This window comes from Trachinotus anak, unplaced genomic scaffold (genome assembly GCF_046630095.1).
Source record: "Trachinotus anak isolate AG129_WGS33_773 ecotype Australia unplaced genomic scaffold, CSIRO_AGI_Tana_v1 ptg000008l, whole genome shotgun sequence".
Lineage (NCBI taxonomy): Eukaryota > Metazoa > Chordata > Actinopteri > Carangiformes > Carangidae > Trachinotus > Trachinotus anak.
In genome coordinates this window covers 25392562-25412038 of record NW_027273859.1, presented here as the reverse complement: position 1 = coordinate 25412038, position 19477 = coordinate 25392562, and the positions used below count along the sequence as shown (strand labels likewise).

Here is a 19477-nt window from a genome sequence, read left to right as displayed (position 1 = left end):
AAAATCTCCTGCACGCTCCATATTATTTCTGATGTAAGATTAAAATAATAAAACCCTGTGACCAGTATCAGTGGTTGACCACAATGACCCCCTCAAGGCTTATTCTCTAATAAAAGCCCAGTGTCGGTGCAGTATATTGCAGCCTACGTGTTGGCAGGTTGACTTATGCAGATCTGGGAGAACAGGTCTGACCGGAGCACTGGCAGGCTTTTCACCTCTCACTCCTGTCCTCCGCCTCCCTCTGTTTCTATTCTTTCTCTCTGCCCCCCCCCCCGTGCCTCTTTAAATCAAACACCAGCCGTGCGGCAGCGTGGACAGCTGCAGACAGAGTCGACCCTCTTCGTGCTCGTGAGGCATGTATGTATGTTTTTTGAGTATGTGCACGTGTTGCGGGCTAAGTATTTGACCCTGGCCGATGGTCACATACACGCAGGGTTGGCCATATGTTGAGAGGTGATTAGCATCTTTCCAAATCTGCTCATACACTTTAAGTGGCAGAAAGCTGGCGACAGAGCCAAGGAGGTTTAACCTTTACATAAAGGGTCAAATGAAGACGCTGCTACAAAAATGGGAGGGAAACACTAGACGCTGGAGTAATGAAGGATTTTGAAAGAAAAATCAGTAGGTTAAAGGATTATTGAGTCCCTGTCCAGTAAAGTAGAAATGTCAGTTTGCAGGGTATATCCACTCTTCTCTCAGCAGCGAGTTGTTGTTGATGTTGTTGTTGCCTCTGATTACTCACCAGCCAAAGGTAGAAAACCTGCGGTTGCACTTGGCAGGTGTGAAATCATGCAACTGAATGAATTTGGACCGGTGCGTTGCAGCAAAGACATTCATGTCCAGTGAATTTACCTTTTTAAAATGAAGACAGAAAATAATTATCTCCACACATAGGGAGCTGGCTGTCGACAGATGGAACGAGGGAAATGTGTTTTCACTTCAGCACAAAAAACAGCTGAAGAATCAAAGCTGATCTTTAACACCAAAGCATGTTCATGAAACACAGACGGAAACCAGAAAGCAGAGGCCTGCAGTGATGAGAGGGGTATGTTACATGCTAACATTAGCAGGGACATTTATTTTAGTAGCCTAAAGATATTTTTTTAGCAGGACACATGTGACTGGTTGTTGCTGTTAACAAGGAGGCAGGCCGTGCTGGGCTAGATGATGAGTTAATTAATAAGTCGACTGATAAATGACCCCGCAACACTTTTGACAGCCATAATAAATCATTTAGTCCTACATTTACGTACAACACCTACAGTTCCTGTACAATAACTGGTTCAAAAAATGTGAGGATTTGTTACTTGTCTCTCAGTATTTGGGGTTTTAGGATGTTGGTTGGACAAAAGAAGTTCACTGAAGACATCAGCTTGGGCTCTGAGTTCTTTAGCATTTTAGTTCGACATTTTATCGACCAAACGTTTGATCTGTCTCAAATGTAACTGACAGATTAAACAACAATATAAATAATTGGTAGTTGCAGCAACAGCGACTTTACATTAACAGGTCAACAAGGCACTAAAAAGCCGTCTTGGTTTACTGAAGCCGGTCTGCAGGAGTGAAGCGGAGGAGAATTAGGTATGTTTACCCCGCGTGGCGAGTGTCTTGAACTATGAACGTGCCCTGAATGCTGCTGAATCAGAAGCATAAAGCTCAACTGTCAACCTGTTTTCAACACTGGAGCCACATTTACTCAAAAGCAGCTCTCTAGTTTTCACAGCTCATGACTTTTACAATGTCTTTTGCATAATAAAGGTCATATTGGATACAAAAAAAAATTCTTCAACCTTAGTTCCTTCGACAGATTTTGAATTTTGTGGCTCAGGAAATAGGTCAGAAGGACGATGCTTCGAATTTCGGCTCCTTCAGTCCATGTTTCAAAACATCTGTGGGCAAGACACTAAACCCCAAATGGCCCCTGATGTATCATTGGTGTTTAAATGTGCGTGTACGGTAGAAAAGCGCTGTATAGAGTAAATGTGGCCTAAAGTGTAAAGTGTTTTTAGTGGTCGATAAGACGAGAAAAGCGCAATATGAAGTGCAATCATTTACGCACTTTAACGATGAATCCAGGAGTGTTTCTGCAGATTCTCTGGTCATAACTGGGGCCTACAGTGCTGGTTTATGCTACTAATCACCTACAACAGACGAGGTTAATTATCTACTGAAGAAAAAATAAACACACCCTGATCCAGAGTCGCAGAAATGATTGACCTCTCTCTGACCTCTTTCTGAAAGTAAAACTTGACAATGATCTAAAGTGATGTCAGACAAACGAGCTGAATTTGTTGAGAATTGGTTCTTATGAGAAAAAAGAAATCAGCTGCCCAGCCGTTTGTGTGCTTTAACGGCAGCTGCAGTTTCAGATTAGCAGTGTTGTGGTGTAGATGAGCGCTGCTCTGATTGGTGCTGACACCGGTTGTGAAGCGCTCGCTGTGGAGCCGTGGGGAGATGTTATGAACTTAATTCAGCACAGCGTCTGTGATGGGAGCAGCCCACTTGGTAACTTCAGTGACATATACACCCACCCCCCTCTTCTCCCTCCTCCTCCGCCTCCTCCTCCCCCTCCCCTGTAATATCCAAGCCAGGTTTCTAAATTGGCGTGCGCCCTAAAATAGCATGAGGGATGGTTACAACGGATCGTTTATGTTTGTAAATGTTTGCTCTATGTCAGTTCGCTTTAGGAGGCCTGCACACAGAGAAACATACACAGAACGCTGATCTGTCAATGTAAAATGTAGTGAATTCTTGTTGAGATTAAGGACCTTGTTTGTTAATGATCTGTGAGTTTGAATATATAAACCTCTGCCTGCCGGTTTCACATTCAGTTAAGTAAAACAAATAAAAGCTTTTCACCTCAAAATTTTCTTCATTTCTCCTCGAAACTTTCTACAAAATCCTGTAAAAAGTTGCCTTTCAGGGCGGGGCTTGACTGATGCTATATGAAGCTTCGACTGAGTGAAATATTAAATTAAGATGTGGATGTGGTGGATTTTACAGCTGCACTCAGACAAATCAAATCCCCACAGCCCATCCTGATGCTCCACACATCAAACATCTGCAGAGAGATAACTCTGCTAGACGCAGCGAGCTCCCCACACTGTCTTGTTTGCACTTTTCTTCTTTGTCTCTCTTTTATTTTACCACCTGTTCTGCTCCCATCAGCCCTGGGGGGATGGGAGTATAGAGGGATGGAGGGAAGGAGGGATGACAGTGTGGATTAACTGTGCTGTGTTGTTGCTGCAGTTCACACATTCCAGCGAGCCGACTCGGGCCAACTCTCTGTACCAACACAGAGGCCTCCTTAACCCCCTTGCCACCCCCCACCCCCCACCCGTCCTCTCATCCCTCCATCTCCCACTCTCTGTCACTAATTTATCCATCTCTCTGCTACACAGCCTTGGTTTTCATTTTCACAAATGCTCCCTGTGTCACTCGTATCACCTCTCATTTGCATCATCTGTTTTCAGACTTGTGAATCTTTATTACACTCGTGGTAATTTACACACTAGTATGTAATAAAGGCCAAAATAAACTCGTTTCCTCCCACTAATGATGCAGGGCCTCTCCAATATACCCTGTCATCTTATTTTGAACTGAGATTGTGACTCCCTCTAGAGGCCAAGCAGCGTAATTTCATTAAAAAAAACATATTGTTTCAGTCATTTTATCAAGATTAATTTTCAAACATTTATTATTTCCAGAGCATTAAATGTCAAGATTTGATGCTCTTCTTGCTAAAAGGCGTAAACGATGAACTGAGAGTCTGGTCGTTTTTAAACTGGTCAGAATAATAAGTTTGATATTATAACAGGCATATTATATATTTTATGATATTTATAGACAAAACAATGAATTGATGAATCAAAAGATAAATAAATAAATAAATAATGGGCAGATAAATTGAAAGTGAAAATGCTCATTTGTTTCTTATGGGACTAATAGAGGATATCTTCATCTTCATCTTAATCATGTTGCAGCCCCTGTTCTGTTTCGATGAAGGTGAGGATGGGATGTGATGTAACTCCGCAGTTTCTGGTCCTTAAAGGAGTTTTTTTGTGTCTCGTGATGTTTTCGTGACTTTCCATCTTCAGAAAGAGTAACAGTCTCAGAAATAAATAAAATAAATAGAAATCACAAAACATCAGTTTCAGATTTGACTCATTTTTGATGGATACAATTGTAGATTCTTTGATTTCATTATAGTGAGAAAATGTGTATAGGGTGAAGTTAGGGATTTAATCTACTGATCTTTCTCCCTCTTAATGGAAAATAGATACTTGGTGCTGCTGTTCATTCATTTCACAGACGAAGTACAGAAGTGATTTAAATGGCTGCTTCACTGTCACTCGAGTTGCGATGTGCAGAGTGAATCCCTCCTATAATAAATGTATGTTGTTGTTACTGTTCTGGTCTTAATTTCTTGAACATCATCCGTGTTTGTTTCTGTTGTTTCTGTCAGGGCCGAGTGGAAGTGGAGGCTGGTAATGAGAACATGAAGTTTGAGACCGGGCCTTTCTCTTACTACGGTGTCATGGCGCTCAGTGCTCCCACATTGGGTGAGTTCAAAACCTCCATCTCTCTCCTCTCCTCTCCTCTCAGTGAATGCATGACTCATTTAACAATTCACTATTAAGTAATCTACAGTACAGTGTAGTTTGCAGTATAAATGATTCTACTGCCACCTAGTGGCCAAATGTAAGATATCTATGACAGCTTTCTAGGACAACAGTTTGTCTTAGAAAGAAAACATTTACATATAATTTCCTTGGGAACATAAATAAACCTTTTACATTTCATTCTAATGAATGAATAATGTAAAACGAAATTTGAGAAAATGGCATTATAGCCTAGCAAAAAGAAAAAAATGCAAGCCTCTTTTTCAGAGCACATAGGCTTCCTGTCAGTGGTGCTTTGTTAAAATAGAACATGCATCATGTTGCCTAACATATATTACCTTTCTACATGCAATGAAAATTAAGTACATTTTATTTTACACTGTGTAAACTCAGTTTTTACCAACGTGGCCCAACAATACGTAGTGGAGATGGAACACACCCAGTTGATCTCAGGAGGTCAGACTCATCCAGTCAATCATTACCGTTTCTGTGGACTCAATGACCCAAAGAAAAACTGATCATTTTGATCAATAACTCTGACCAATTTGAATGTGGATAACAAATTGTCAGTCCTCACAGCTGAGGAGCTTCAAAGAAAATTCAAGTTCATTAAATAAAACATAGCTGCTACACCATGTGTGGAGTTTGCTTGTTAAGCAGAATCTCCTTCGCTCCACACGTCTGAGCCTCGCCAGTAATTTATTTACCTGTTTACACACACTTAACACACACACACACACACACACACACACACACACACACACACTGTGGGTCAGATGTTTTCATGTAATCCACAGCAGTTGTTCTTTAACACTCGGAGCACCAGGTGGGTCGAATTTGCCTCAGGATTGAAATCTGAAAACCAGTTTAGGTGTTTTTCATACTACTGGACATCATGTGATGTACTTTCATCCGAATAACTAGTGGTAAACACCTGACAACTTAAAAAAAAACAAATGCTGGGATTTATTTAACTCACACACACACACTTCTCTAACATGCACTTGAACCTTGTGGTTTAGAATAGAAGAGAAAGGTTTGTTGGTTCGGGTTCACTGAGGACACGGGGAGGGCTCATGTGCTGGAAGGGGGAGGTGGAATGCATCACTGGTTTCTGAAATATCTTCTGCTGATGACCTTTGAACCCCCCCTCTTTCCTTTATGGCTCTCACACACACGCTTTCTATTCCTTAGATATAAAAGTCACTCTTTTTTTTTCTCTCTCTGCCAGTTTAGCTCAGTTTTGTGTCATTGTTTCTGTCGTTGACCTTCATCTGTTGGCTTGTCTCTCTGCTGCCCACTCCTGTCTGTCAAGTCTTTTCATTCATGTCTCTTCTCAGGCTCTTTTCTCTGATGCTGGGATCAGACCCCACGATATCAGTCTGACAGAGGCCTGATCCGACAGATGTGGGGTGTTGGGACGCGACAGTGTGTTTCAGGTTGTGTTGCAGAGATCTCTAAGGGTCCAAAATGGACCCAGTGAGAAACAAAGCAGGGTAAAACCTGCCAAACATGACCCATAAAATCCATATTTACCCGAGGATAATTATACCTGATCTAGGACATGCTTGAATAAAGAGGTAACATCATCAACAGCAGCAGCAGCAGCAGCATGATACACAGTGAAGTAGCTGTGGTTAAGAAGAGCAGCAATATAATAATAATAATAATAATAATAATAATGTCAAAAAAACATACACACACAAGTCATAGAGAATAATTTAAATTAACTATTTTTTAATAAAAGCCCTGTTTTCACCTCCTGCACCAACAATACATTTCTGTAATCAACTGGGTGAAGATAATAATTTTCTATCAAATTTAATATTTGTGAATCAAATCTGAAAAAGTCGTTTTTATTTACATTTTTACATAAATACAATGCTGATTACAACATATCACAAGTTTAGATCCGCTCATATCCACTCAGATCCACAAGATCCGACCAGATCAGTTTTGTGTTCTTCAGTCAGAAATGGGAACACCTGGAGGATTAAACGTTGTCTGATCCCAGTATCACTCTTTCCTTACTTTTCTCCTTTTCATCTTAACGCTCAACAGCTTCCTCTTTCAGGGGCTTCAGACAGAGAGAAATGTGTGAAGCATCATTTTTCCAGCCTTTCTTTCTCCTCACCAGCCTCAGCTTCATCACACACTTCCTCCAACGGCTGAGTAACGAAAACAACCTGAAAAATTCACTTCGCAGTTGAATCTGATGCGATGGTCTCGGAGTGGGGCTGAGTTACTCCGTGGTCTGCCATGTGTACACCCAGTCTGTCTCCCGCTGTGTCACTGACTCTCCCTCCCTCCATTCCCTCCCTCCTCCTCCCCTCTGTCCCATCGTTCAACTCCTCCTTCCTTCCTTCCTTCCTTCTCTCCTCTCAGTGGCTGCGCCTCGTCCTCGCCACCTCTCCTTTAAGAGGTTTTCTCTGTTCTCTCGGTTGCCAGGTAAACTCCGGCATGTCTGGGTCCTTTAACACCGAGGACGGGTGGGGGTCAGGGGTGGGAGGGTGGGCGGTCCTGGCTTTTGATTCGCCAGGTGATGCTTAGAAATTTTTGTCCACGTTGGCTTCGAGAGCTGCTAAAGAGTAAATCGACGCCTGATCATGGAGAGCGGGAAACTGCCTCTGCACAGCCTTCTAAAGGCTGGAACAATGAATTATGAGATTGCACCTCTAAGAACATCTCAATCAGTGATATGCACTGGATGTCATAATATCCATTATCATGTCACTGATTGCATTGTCGTTAAAGGTGCAACTCGTTTGAAGGTTTCTCTCCACAAACAGAAGTGCAGCAGCAGTCTTCTACTGCGCAGGAGTCAGTGTAGATTTACCCTTTAAGGACAGAGCTACCAGTTGACAGCTATTTTTTTTTTTTGGCAAATAAAAATACGCTCTTTGTTCAAATAAGCAACCTCTTTTACACCTGGTTTTACTGAGTCAACATTTAGTTTGAAATAAATTTGCATGTGAGCAGGTGAGGAGGTCAGAGTTCAAGTTACAGTTCACTTTGTCCTGAAAACGTTTGTCAGCTCAGACTCTAGTAGAAGGCAAAGTGACGGTGATCTGCTTTCAGTCAGTTTCTCCCTTTGATTCATTTAATGGAGGATTTTAGCTTATTACGGTGTCAGTGTACATGTGAGCCAAAAAGGTCCAGTTCCAAAATGCTGAAGATATGTTTGAGGAGTGTGGCCATTACACAGTTTGTCCACATGAGAGCACTCACAAGTTTAGTTTTTATAATACATCCCTGTCTCAGAGCTGAAACAATTTATGAATCAATTAGTCAATCAACAGAAGATTATCTTCAAAAATTACAATACTGCATCAATCATTGGAGTAATTTTTAAACAGAATTGTCTAGTTTCAGTATTCAAGTGAATATTTGCTGGTTTTATTTGCCAGTGGACTGAATCTCTGTGGGTTTCCAGGAAAAAACAAAAACAAAACAAAAAAACACAGTCGACAGCTCAGGCTCTGGGAACTTGTGATGGTCAATTTTGACTGTATTCTGAGAATTTTTGCCCAACTGATTAATGACAATCAGATTAATCAATAATTAAAAAATTTGTAAGGTGCAGCCCTTGTACTTAATATCTTGGTCAGAATAATAAAATATTATTATTTTATATTATAATATAATAAATTAGGATTCCTTCTTGTAAATGTTTATGCTGGATATATGTTCTAGAAACTATAAACTATTGACACCAGATTTGGACTTAAAAAGAAAACTGAATCAGTCGAATTCTGATTATAATTCATAGAAGAATGTTTCCTGTTGAGACTTTCCACCGTGAATCACTTGCTGTGTCCTAATTCAGGGGCCACATCCTCTGGAGGACACAATCTACGAAGGTGTGGCCCTTCAAAGACGGTTAAGGCCGAACCAAAATGAGATGTTCTGGCCAAGGGAGGAGTTTCCCTTTTCATCACCAGCCGCCACCCTTACAGTGTGGCTCCTGCCGCCTAGCACTACGCAACTTTTTTTCACAGAAACCTGAGGGTTTAAGGCCCTTGGTTTTAACAGTTGTATCAGTAGCCGCTGAACTCAGGTGAAAACAGAAACTTACAATTAAAAGTTTAATCCTCAGGCTCTCTGTCGGTGTTGTTTACCGGCGTACAATGAATCTTGGAATAGATTGGGCAACAAAGATCCACCCGTTGGATCCTTGCCGCTGTCCTCAAATGCAGCCTCTGAAGGACGCGGCCCCTGAATTGGGACACAGCTACTATGTAGATCACATTGCTTCTGCTAGAGACCTGTGTACAGGAAAGGTAGAGCCAAGCAGGAAGACGCCAACACTAAACGAACAGTGTACTGAAGTATTAGCATATACATGTACGGAAGAAAGGAGGAGATGCGGAGGTTGAAAGGACACCGGTCATGTTGTTGCAAAGGAAAAAAAGATGATCAAAGAGCGTATCTGCCAAAATGTCAGCGCAGCTCTTAAGCTGGCAGGACACAAGGGGACAGATCATGATCACGCGGCTCCTCTAAGATAGAATAGAGAAGGATGGGACAACATCACAAGACGCTCAGATGAGACTTGGAGCCCCTCGAGGGGTAAAACTGTCTGATCTTTGCAGTATCAATGTTGGATGCATCCTAATAGCTTCAGATGGTTTCTTTCTCTGTAACTCTGTCTCAGTGGAAAATACTGAAGGACAGAACATGAAGCTGTTGAGATGCAGCCTGGGATTTTTTTGGGGGGTTATTGTTGTCCTATCCCTCACTTTAGCAACATATTATAAACCCTAGTTTTGAATAGACTAAATGACATTAACTGCTGAAATAGATTGTAGTCTTTTAGAGCACAACAAACAATAGTTTTGCAGCTAGTATCTTTCCTCCACTTAATCATCAGAGCCCAGTTCCAAATGTGATCCCAGTACCTGCTCATTGTTGTAATCATGAAAGTTGAAATGTTGAGATAATTGTCTTTTCAAGGGTTTGGAGTGAGGATTGTTGTTTGGAACTGGGTCCCATCATCCACCGTAGTTTTAAAGACGCTAACTCTCTCTGCCAGCACCAGATCACAAGCTGAGGTTTGACTGATTGAAAAATTTAAAGTCTTGAAGATCCAGTAGGTAACTTTTCTTATAGTTTAAACTCACAGCCAAGACAGAAAAGTTAAGAAAATATATGAAATACAAATAATTTGGTAACACTTTACTTTAAGTCTGCTTATTTAACATTTATTAAATGGTTTATATTGCCCTACAGTGTAGCTATAAGAAGTCTTTGTTATTTATTTAGCAACATCTGTAACTTCTCCATAATAATAATCATAATCATAATGTTAATAATAATAATAATAATAATAATAATAATAATAATAATAATATATCTTCTTCCAATTATATGTATTATAAATCACTTATTTGGTGTCTATATGCTGCTAAAAATGCTAAATAGTGGAACTTTAAATAAAAAATCGATTGAAGCTTTTGGTGTATACCTCACTGACTCAGTCCTGTGATTATGTTCTTCCACTTCTACTTCTGTTCTATTACAAATGAAATCGTTTTAGAGGTCAGAGGGCATATAACTGAATATTTGTTGGTACAGTCAAACATTTGGCAACATGATTTGGTTTCCGTTGTTCCATGTGACTGAGGTGGAGAAAATGGAAAATCCAGCAACCCTGCGTCATACTTATTACAAAAAGTAAACAACTCTGGTCTCTCTGCTTCCAGAGAGAGTAAACAGCAAAATGCACTCTGATTTAATTATTCATATATTTAGATTTAGTTTAGACAGTGGTTTTCTCATTTATCTGAGTAAACTTTACATGACATAAACAGGACAGCGCTAACATGAATGCTAAAAACTACTGTAGCTGCAAAAACTATTCAATTCAATTTTCTTTGGCAACACATGATAAGATACATCTCCTCAAGGTAAGGTCAAGACGTTACAATATTAAACCTAACAATGAGCAGCACAGTGGAGAGGATAAACTCCTTTTAACAGGAAGAAACCTGAATATTCTGGTGAGTCATTAATTTTAAGTTGTGGATTAATTTTAACCACAAGGATTTAATAAAGAAAAGTTCCCTACTGGATCTTAACGGTCTTGAATATGTAAATAATAAAGATTCCTTCATGACTAAGTGAAATCTAACCACTAACCAAGAAAATGAGCCGTAGATATCCAGGATTAACTAGCGAGCTGAAAACCTTGAAAGCTAACGTACTTGACATGTCCAGGTAAAACAGTTTCCTATGACTCACTGAGGCCCACGGCTGGAAGACTCACTCCTACTGGTAATAACACACAGCTGGTAACGTGCCTGCGTGCCATGTGTGAGTGTGTGTGTGCGTGTGAGAGAGCGAGACACATTCATTCGTCTGAATGAAACCAGCATGCCAACAGCATGCCAACGATCATATGCTTCATCCAGCAGACACTAAACTGTCTGCTGGATGAAGCATATGATCGTTAGTCATTGTGGTGACAGTTTGTCGGAGCAGAGGTGGAAAATATCTTTTTGGCTTTGACTCAATTATTAGTTGTTGTTTTAATCACGAAACGGTTATTACTACTATGACTAAGAACAGTGACAAACTTGTCCTGCTTGAAATGGTGTGAGCTGTTTTCAGTTAGATTAAAGAAGTACAATTTTTAAACCAGCGCTGTATTTTATCAGTATTTCCTCTTGGATGTTGTCATCCTTTAAAATAGTTTTCAAAAAAGCGAAATTTATTTTCATATTTTGCACTTTAACCCTGACACACCCAGTCCTTCTGACACAATGTACTTTTAAGGTGTCAGAACAGAAAATGAATTAGCAACTCTTTAGATTATTGGTAAATTCAAGCAAATAAAGCAAACATATGCTGATACTGGCATCTTAAGTGGGAGTATTTTCTGCTTTTCTCTGTTGGTGTTGGTGCTGGTGCTGGTGAGCCAGGATGCGTGATTTGTAAACATGTCAGCTTTAAAGCCTGATTAAAGGATTAAACAGGACAATTAATCAATAATTGATGATCATTTAAAAGCTGGGTATAAGACCAAAGAGTCTTATGAGTCAGTACAGATATTGTACTCTTTGTCTCTATTCATGTAATATCTCATAGCACAAACTGTCTGGGGATTTCTACATAATACTGGTGTCCTGCAGGCATTAAGTCTGCTCTCCTCCTTGAACGTGTTTTCACTTGTTTACAGTGATATAAAGTCAATAAAGTCTGTTTAGCATTTATAGGCACGACAAAAGTATTGAAAATCTTTTATAACACTGTAATGTAGTTTAAGAAAACTGTAAGTGTTTATTAATGATGATTAAATATACGTCAACAATTCTGACTTCTGTCACGAAGACATTTTGGATGTGTTTTCCTATATTGTCATTGATTATCTGCCTATACACCACCTTCCACTTAACAAGAGAAGTTATTGCTGTTGTTAAACACATTAATAAACACTTATATTAATGTTCTGCTGGGCAAACAGTGGGTGTTAAAAGGTTAAAGTTTCCTCGTGGTACGTGTTTGCGTCACCTCTGTCTCAACTCCATTAAGAAGACGTATTTTAGTTTGCATCCTGCATTGCTCAACCATCAATTAAAATACTTTTGTATTAAATGACAATAAGTTTGGTTGGTGTAAAGCATCCCTAAAAACAAAAACTGAGTCACTGCTTACTGGGAAAATTTTGTGAGTCACTGCCTTTGTGTCTGAGACAGGCAGCACTTGCTGATGTGTTAGTGAAACAAAGGGTGTGTACAGATGGTCAAGAGTTTGTGCTTTTTGTGGAAGATATAACTGAACTTTAACTTGTTTAACCTCTGTCTCTCCTGCTCTCACAGATTTAATGAAATGATTTAATTAAAAGTTGTTATTTTGTGCATTATTCATTATTCATTCGCTTGTGTGTCACTAATTAGTCGTGTTCATTCATTATTAACCTGCATTTGACCCCACACTGCATCTTGTGCTCTCGAGGTCTTCCATTGATCTGTGGTTGCATCGTAGAGCTGTTAATCAATGAATGGCTTTGAAACAGTAGAGTTACACCCAGCAACACAGCCTTGGATAGGAATGAAGTGTTTTTTACTCTGTGAATGCAGCAAAGCCTGGTAGAGCTTGATCACACAGTCTTTTAACTGCTAACAGGAGCTGTTCATAACCTTTTCTCTGTGTGTGTGTGTGTGTGTGTGTGTGTGTGTGTGTGTGTGTGTGTGTGTGTTTGTGTTTGTGTTTGTGTTTGTGTGTGTGTTTGTGTGTGTGTGTGTGCATGTTTGCAGAGTTTCGTTCGCCGTCACATCTCAGCGGGTTGAACCGAACAGCATCTCTGAGCGGAGCAGACCGGACCGAGTCTCTCTCCGTCAGTGGCAGCAACAGCCAGCTCAACAACAGCATCCCCTCGCAGCAGTACACACCCGACTTCTACGTCCGAGCTCTCACTGACCTGCAGTTTGTCAAGGTTGGTTACAGCAAACACACCCCGTTGGATGGTATTATACGTGTGGCTCCAGAAAGTATTCAGATAGATAAAATGGCCATTTTGCCAATCAATCTGGGCAAAAATTGAGTGAGTATTGGACCTACATTCACAAGGGGGACACAAACACAAGTCATAATAAATGAATATGTTGCTCCATGAATCCTGAATGTGTAAATAAGCAGCTGTTTGTTCACAATATCAATGATCATATGTCAATTCTGCGTATAGCTTATTTCTGCTGCCTCCAAATCGCCTAAGAAAGTTATTGGAGGTTTAAATGTCCCATATTGTAAAAAGTGAGATTTCCATGTGTTTCTGATTATAAAGCAGGTCTAGGTTCTATATTAATACTGTGAAAGTATCAAAGCCTCAGTCCACAGAGAAATGCTCACAGCCTGTATTCAGAAACTGAGCCTTAAAACCAGCCGTTGAGACTTCTTGTAACTTTGTGATGTCACAACAAAGCAGTCACTGCTCTCAGTCATGCCTCAAGCCCCGCCCACCTGGACCATCCAACCTTGCAGGATTTGATTTCTTTGAGTTTTTACCTGAAATCTGCCTTATTTTTATTTACTCATTAAGAAAACAGTCAGCTAGTTAGAGTTGAGGCTCGGAGTCTCTCTTCTGATTGGCTGACTGTTACAAGAGCTCCAGAGAGAAGCCTGAGAGAGGAGATGTAAAACTACGTTGAGATGGTTTTTGGTTCTTAAAACCACAAATATATCTTCTTATGGATATCAACACTTCAAATAAAACACTGGCAAAGTGTAAAACATGGGACCTTTAAAGGAAAATTCCCTTTGACCAACTTGAACCAAAGAAAACACGGAGCAGCTGTGATCTCTTTCTCATTTCCCCCTCCCTCCTTCAGATCACACGGGCTCAGTACCAGAACGGCCTGATGGCGTCTCGTCTCGACAGCACACCGCAGTCCCCAGAGAGCGGCCACAACACGGCCCGCCTGGAGCAGACCACTCCCCCCGCCACCGCCAACACCACCATCACAGACCTGGGCGCGGACTCCACCCCAACGGAGAATGGACCGGACGAGACGACGCTTCTCCTCCTCAACGAGCAGAACTCACCGCACACAGCCAACCACCACAGCCAGCTGGAAAACAGCATTTGACCCCCCCCAACCTCCCCAACCCCACCCCCTCTGATCCTCCGTACTCCTACGTTTGCACGCATGCACTACTACGCTCGGATGTCTGCTGGGGAGGGGAGGTGTGTGTGTGTGTGTGTGTGTGTGTGTGTGTGTGTGTGTGTGTGTGTGTGTGTGTGTGTGAATGCAGACACATGCCAGGCCCAAAGAGACAAGCCATGTGCATGCATATTGTGTAAATATGCAAGGGTTAAACAAAACACACACACAGACGTACCAAAGTGTATTGTGGGAATTTGCCTCCACTTTTCCATCATTAATTGAATCACAGCAAACCCAAAAGTCATCTAGTTCATTGAAAGCAAGCAATATCTGTGTTTGTGTGTGTGTGTGTGTATGTGTGTGTGTGTGTGTGTGTGTGTGTGTGTGCATGCAAGGGCACACACATGCTCCTTATGTATTAACTGACGACAAAGATCTGAAGGACCTGCTTGTCTGGACCAGAAAGCTCCTCCCTCTCGCCCATGAACGTAGTCCGCGTTCAGAGGCCTCGCCGATTTTGGGAGTTTCTTCCCCTGTGTGTGTGTTTTTAAATGTGTGTGTGTGTGTGTGTGTGTGTGTGTGTGTGTGTGTGTGTGTGTGTGTGTTTCCAATTCACTGTCCCTAATCAGAGACTCAGGGAGACTCCACCCAACCCCACCCCCCTCCCCCACATACATGCAAGTGCAGTCGAAAGTCGCAAACCAACCAGCCACTGCATGTGTAGCAACTGCGTCCCCTCCACACCATCCATACAGCTAGAAGACAAAGACCCGAGCATGTCAGCGGAGTCCCAACAAAGTAATATATGTTCCGTAGAAATTTGTAGTGACATATTTATTGATAAAATAGACTCCTACTGACTCTTTTTCTGTTTAGTTCTCCTTTTTTTCTCTTTTGGTGGGGATGGGAGGGTATATATACATGCATACATACATATATATATATATATATATATATATATATATATATATATACACACATATATCCTGGATAGAAGCAGTAAGTAGCCAAGAGCCTTTATCCCAGAGTTGTTCAGAGATTCAGCACCGATAGACAGCCAGTCTGTATTGTGATTTAGACAATCAATATGATTATGATGAATGTGTTAGATGAAATGTGTAGGGTACGTTAACTGTGGCAGCCCTGCTCTCTAACAGCCCCCCTCTCGGTGAAATCCGTTTTCACAGAGGGGAAGATGTTTGAGAGCACGGTGTCATCAGTGCGAGGGTGGCTTGTCTGTGCGTGTTTGTGTTTGTGTTTGTATGTGTGTGTGTATGTGACCAAAATGGCCATCACCAGACTTGGTGGGAACAGAAACCAAAAGAGGGACGCTTGATCACCTCCTGACTAGAAAATACTATAAGAAATCTGAGACTTTATTTATTTAGTTTAATGTGTGTGTGTACGTTTTTGTCAATGAGGGGGGCAAAACATATGATTTTTTTTTTTTTTGCCTCATTGTGGGATTTTATGTGTAAAATATTCTTTTGCATTCAGTGGTTATGTTTGGGTTGTTTTTTGTTTTTTTTTTTTAATCAGAACTTGGGGAAGGGGTCACTCTATCTTAGTGAACAACAACTGAAACATTTACTGTTGTTTGTACTTCTGTAAACGCACCACTCGGCCGTGGCATCGTGCAAACTTTGCCACCTTCATCAGAAACTATGTTGTCAATTTTACAGTTAATACAAAGCATGTTTTTCAGCGGACTGCGCACACTCCAGTTATGTTTTACTGTACATTCTGAGGAGATTTTAGACAAGAAATTTGTCCCCAAGCCCATAAATCTTGTGTCTTGTAACAGTTTTTTCTGATTTCTAGAAGAACCACAGTGGTGTTTAATAGACATTTTTAATGATATGTAACATGAAAAGTAAATCATACACCGGGTTTTTGTTTTTAAAATCAAAGATGTCTTGCAAGACATCTGTGGTAGAGATGGATTTCTAGACAAACTCCTACATATACCAGAATGCAATGCATCCTCACCAAACATTTCGTGTTAAGACACACTTTATTGTCCGTCTTTTTGCTGTCAGCATCGCTTATTTTTTGGGGTTTTTTTTTTTTTTACTCTCTTAAAACACAAAAATCACTGGTGAATCTAATAAGCAGATGGGAGATCTGCTCTCTAAATGTTGTGAAAGGGGATTCTGGGAAACGTAGGACATCGGAAGAAGGACTAGACGACACGCTGGAGGGCAGCAGAGACACCAAAAAGAAAAAGATTTCAGAGTTTGTAGATTGTTTTTCCTTTAATGTCGCTGCTTTCTGAGATCAGCAACATCAGGTTGTCTGACGTGTTTCCTCATCACTTAATCCCACCTCTGTCGATGGAGGAACACTGTGAAGTTTTGTGAAAGTAAAACTACTGAAGCGCTTTCTTGCTTGTACTAAAATATCTGGTCAGCTTGTCATGTGTCCCCTCTTCTCTTCTTCAGTAAATATTATTAATTCATCAACCAAAGCAGCACTCCTCCTGAATTATGAAGCACTTCCACTTTCATTATTCACACGTATCAGGCCATGAGAATATGATGATTTCATTTCTGTGGTCAGATGAATTGCTATATTGATCTTTGAATCATCTGATTTTGTGGTTTTCTTTCTTCGGAAAAAAAATCTGTACTTTTGAGTGTGTCAAGCTTATCTGGTGATGCAACACGTGAAAATATTATGAGTGTTTTCAAAACCCATTTACATAAGTTTTTGCAGAAGATTTTGTCAAATGAACACATAAGTAATTGTTGATTTATTTTTGCACACATAAAAATGTGTCTTTATGTCCTGTTTGAGTGTGAGATAAATTTCTGCCAAAGACACAAGTGATGATAGTCTAAAGAATAGTTTGCTTGACATGTTGTGTTATGGGCTGATGCATCATGGGTCTGAGCTGTGCCAGTGTTTTGTGTTTTCAACGATATGCCAATAATTTATCTGCTAGTTGCAATTATTTGAGCTGAACATTGTGAGTTTGTCTTTTACATCCAGTTTTTTCAAGTAATGGTTAGTTTATATAACCTAAAGGCTAAAGGCCGTTATGGAGTTTCGCACCATGGTGTAACACAGTGTGCCTCACACTGCCTTAAAAACACTTCAGTTTGAGTCCAGTGTCCAATTTACCTAATCCTTTGTTACACAGTGGTACAATTCTTTTTTTCAATTTTTTTAGACTGAAAAATGTTGTTAATTACACTAAATATATTTTAATGTGGAGTTTCACAACACTAAAATCACAGCAGCCTGGATTTTTAGTACAGTTGTTGTCTAAGTTAAACCTCAGTGTGCGAAATGAGACAAAGTTAGCTGCTAGCAAAGAGGAAAATCTGCCCTTGTTTGATGATATTCGTGATTTTTATACCGTTAAAGTTCAACATTTTGTGGTTCATTTTATATGGAATAAAAGCAAACCAAAACCAATGTAAAAAGTTAAAAAAATAAAAGTCAAATCTTTCACTGCTCACAATATCAAGTTGTGGTTTTCAGCAGCTAATGGCTTTTTGGCTGTAAGGCACTGAAACTAGCTTACCTACATATATAAGTCACTAAAGAGTTTGAATTAAGCTAACATAGTCCAGGCAGCTCAGGCTTTAATTTTGAAACGTAGCGCCATTTTTCTGGGATTTAATATCCATACTAACTAATTCATGACGTAAAGGAGTGTTTACTGCTCTGCTCATCATTTCTTTTTAATGTTGTTAGCATTCAAAAACTACGGCATCCATGAAACTTTGACGACGTGCTAATGGCTAACCACATTTGTGACCTCATTAAATTGTTTTGCGACCGGTCATTTGGTCACATCCCAGTGCAAAACTTTAAACCTGTAAAACCTTGTTTTCCTTCTTTATTCAGCAGCAGGTTTCATTCTAAAATGTATTTTTTTGATCTCACATATGTTCGCTGTCTTTCTAACGACGCATTTGCCTAGGACTAAAGCAAAGTTTAAATCCAGCAATCCCACCAGGTAGCGATGGGAGGGTGTGGCCTAATATTGGATTTAAGCTTGGGTTTCACCTCGGGGGAAACGTTGCATAATTTGGGGAAAACTGTGGACATCTGTGAGCTCATAAAATACCTTTGAAGATGCAATCTGCTTCAAAAAGATGTAAAATAACAAAGTTTTGACCCTTAACACTCTCAGGTTTGTCTAAGGAACACTTTGAGGCACAGTCACTGAGAAATCTATTGAGTGCAGAGGTCACCAATCAGGCTCGCACTGGACGGCATTATGTCATTAAAAGCTGAAAAAATAGTCATCTGTTAACTTTGTTTTACTATCCAGTGTTTCATCTGTTGAGAAAAACTAAAGCAATGACGTCATGAAAAAATCACAGAGGAAGTAGCTTTATTTTGAAAGTTACATGTGCTCCACCCACTGATGTTTAATACTTCTGCCCACAACTTCCCTGATTTTCAGAAATGTTCTTTGTTTATGCCTTCCAACTAAGAACTAAGCGCTGTTCACTATTTTGGAGTTGTAAGAATTAAAACATGTTGGACTCAAAAAAATGCACTTTAGCAAGGACAGCAGTATTTTTCTAAAGGCCGCAAATTTGCCAAAGTTGCTGGCTGAGTAGCTCTGTCACAATTCTGTTACTGACCAGGATTTCGTAATCATTTCAACACAGACATGACACAGCATTCATTTACTTATTCACTGTTTTGTTGCCTTTACCTTAATCTTTTAATGACTGTACTGGATTTTATTGTGTTCCTTCCTGGAATATTTTTGACACACAATCACACACACACACACACACACATTTCAGCTGACTGTTTTTGTTCCTTTTCTTGATTGTTATGGCTCTGATTGTTGTTCAAATGTGTTGTTTTTGTTGATGCTTGTGTACAAGTTGGAGTACCCCCCCCCCCCTCTCCCCACCTGCTTTAAATTGTACTGGGTTTGGGTTCGTTGTGTGTGTGTGTGAGGGTAAGTGTGCGTGAGAGTACTTGTGAATCAAGTCTGGTTGTTATTATTATTTTTTGTACCTCAGAAACACTGTCAATAATTGTGGTAAACAACAATCTTTTTTTTTTATTTGTCATGAATTTAATTTGGGAACAGAGCGAATGGAGCGACTGGCGTTAGGGGAGAAAATAAACTGATTGTCCTTCATTCTCTCTGGCATGCTTTAACTTTTAAAAATAACAGAGAAACAAGGTGTAAATACTGTTTTATAATTTCTGTCTTAATGAGTTTTGAAGATGAAGAAAGTTATTAATAAACCTGAGATATATTTCTCTATGGAC

General features: G+C 40.2%; 1 protein-coding gene across 2 annotated transcripts in view; it reads left to right on the top strand.

Moving 5' to 3' along the window:
- LOC139624566 (metal transporter CNNM4) overlaps window positions 1–19477 on the top strand; it is a 53667-nt gene extending 34190 nt beyond the window's left edge. The window contains exons 5-10 of one of the 2 annotated variants that reach the window (XM_071483797.1): window positions 4466–4562; window positions 7008–7070; window positions 10839–10895; window positions 12085–12087; window positions 12878–13056; window positions 13949–19477. In XM_071483797.1, coding sequence (XP_071339898.1) covers window positions 4466–4562; window positions 7008–7070; window positions 10839–10895; window positions 12085–12087; window positions 12878–13056; window positions 13949–14206 — 657 coding nt within the window. In that variant the 3' untranslated portion in view covers window positions 14207–19477. The remainder of the gene's footprint in view (window positions 1–4465; window positions 4563–7007; window positions 7071–10838; window positions 10896–12084; window positions 12088–12877; window positions 13057–13948) is intronic. The other variant, XM_071483796.1, reaches the window with a different exon arrangement.